Genomic DNA, 917 nt, shown 5'->3' with positions numbered 1-917 from the left:
CTGCCTCGACCTGCAGCAGGCGTGGGTCCCTCCTTACCAGCCCAAATGTAACGCTCGGGCATCCACACGTTGAGGATCACAGAAGCACAGACTGCTTTGGGCTGGAAGGGACCTTAAAGACCATCTAGTCCAACCCCCTGCCACGGGCAGGGACACCTGCCACTAGAGCAGGCTGCTCCAGCCCCGTCCAGCCTGGCCCTGAGCGCTGCCAGGGAAGGGGCACACACAGCCTCTCTGGGCACGCTGCGAGGGATGCGGTACGCAGCGGCAGACTGGGGGTAGAGATGAGCCAGCCTCTGTAACAGACGGAGCGCTAATTCGTGAGGTCTGAATACAGCAGTGCGATACAGCAGCACGGAACAGCACGGTTTGGATTTAACTCGCGGGAATCTGATTTCTGGGAATTCAGAACGGTTCCGTCCTTACTCCTGGATTTTTTCCAGGTGCAAAACCAATTACATCAACTGCCAACTCGAAACCGCTGCACTTACCCAAACTCACCGTCGACCTGAAACACGATTTCTCTGCTGACAAGCACATTACTTACACGTGAATAGCTTTGCATATCTCATCTGCCGTCTTTCCAGCTTTTCTTAAAGTAATGGCGAGATTTTTGGCCCTGTTGGCATCCAGTAAGGTGACTTTGTTTGACCCTTTCTGAGTTATCTTTTGCTTGCTTGAAGTGAGATCAATGGCTGGACCTTGGGCTTTTGTTTTGAATATTTCTTCAAATTCATCCACGTTTAAATCCTAAAAAGGCAAGAGAGTGATTCATCCCCCCCGCAGCAATACTGCTGGTATGGATACTATCACCTACCACCCCAAATTCCCAACCAGGGCGCTGGCACTGCTTTACTGGGTGCCACTGGAAGAGCCGTCTGCTGGAATATCACGGCCGCCTGGCCCTGCAAAGGCTG

At 52.8% G+C, this 917-nt stretch overlaps 1 protein-coding gene across 1 annotated transcript in view; it reads right to left on the bottom strand.

The window, feature by feature from the left end:
- FMNL2 (formin-like 2) overlaps nucleotides 1-917 on the bottom strand; it is a gene marked incomplete at its 5' end in the record, with an annotated part of 21,415 nt that overhangs the window by 9,502 nt on the left and 10,996 nt on the right. Inside the window, 2 exons of the mRNA XM_010137160.1 lie at nucleotides 102-124; nucleotides 548-750. Of these exons, the coding sequence (XP_010135462.1) occupies nucleotides 102-124; nucleotides 548-750 (226 nt within the window). The remainder of the gene's footprint in view (nucleotides 1-101; nucleotides 125-547; nucleotides 751-917) is intronic.

This window comes from Buceros rhinoceros, unplaced genomic scaffold (assembly GCF_000710305.1).
Source record: "Buceros rhinoceros silvestris isolate BGI_N320 unplaced genomic scaffold, ASM71030v1 scaffold13715, whole genome shotgun sequence".
In the NCBI taxonomy this organism is placed as follows: Eukaryota; Metazoa; Chordata; class Aves; order Bucerotiformes; family Bucerotidae; genus Buceros; species Buceros rhinoceros.
Note: the sequence above shows the minus strand (reverse complement) of the source record. Positions and strands in the feature narration are given on the sequence as shown.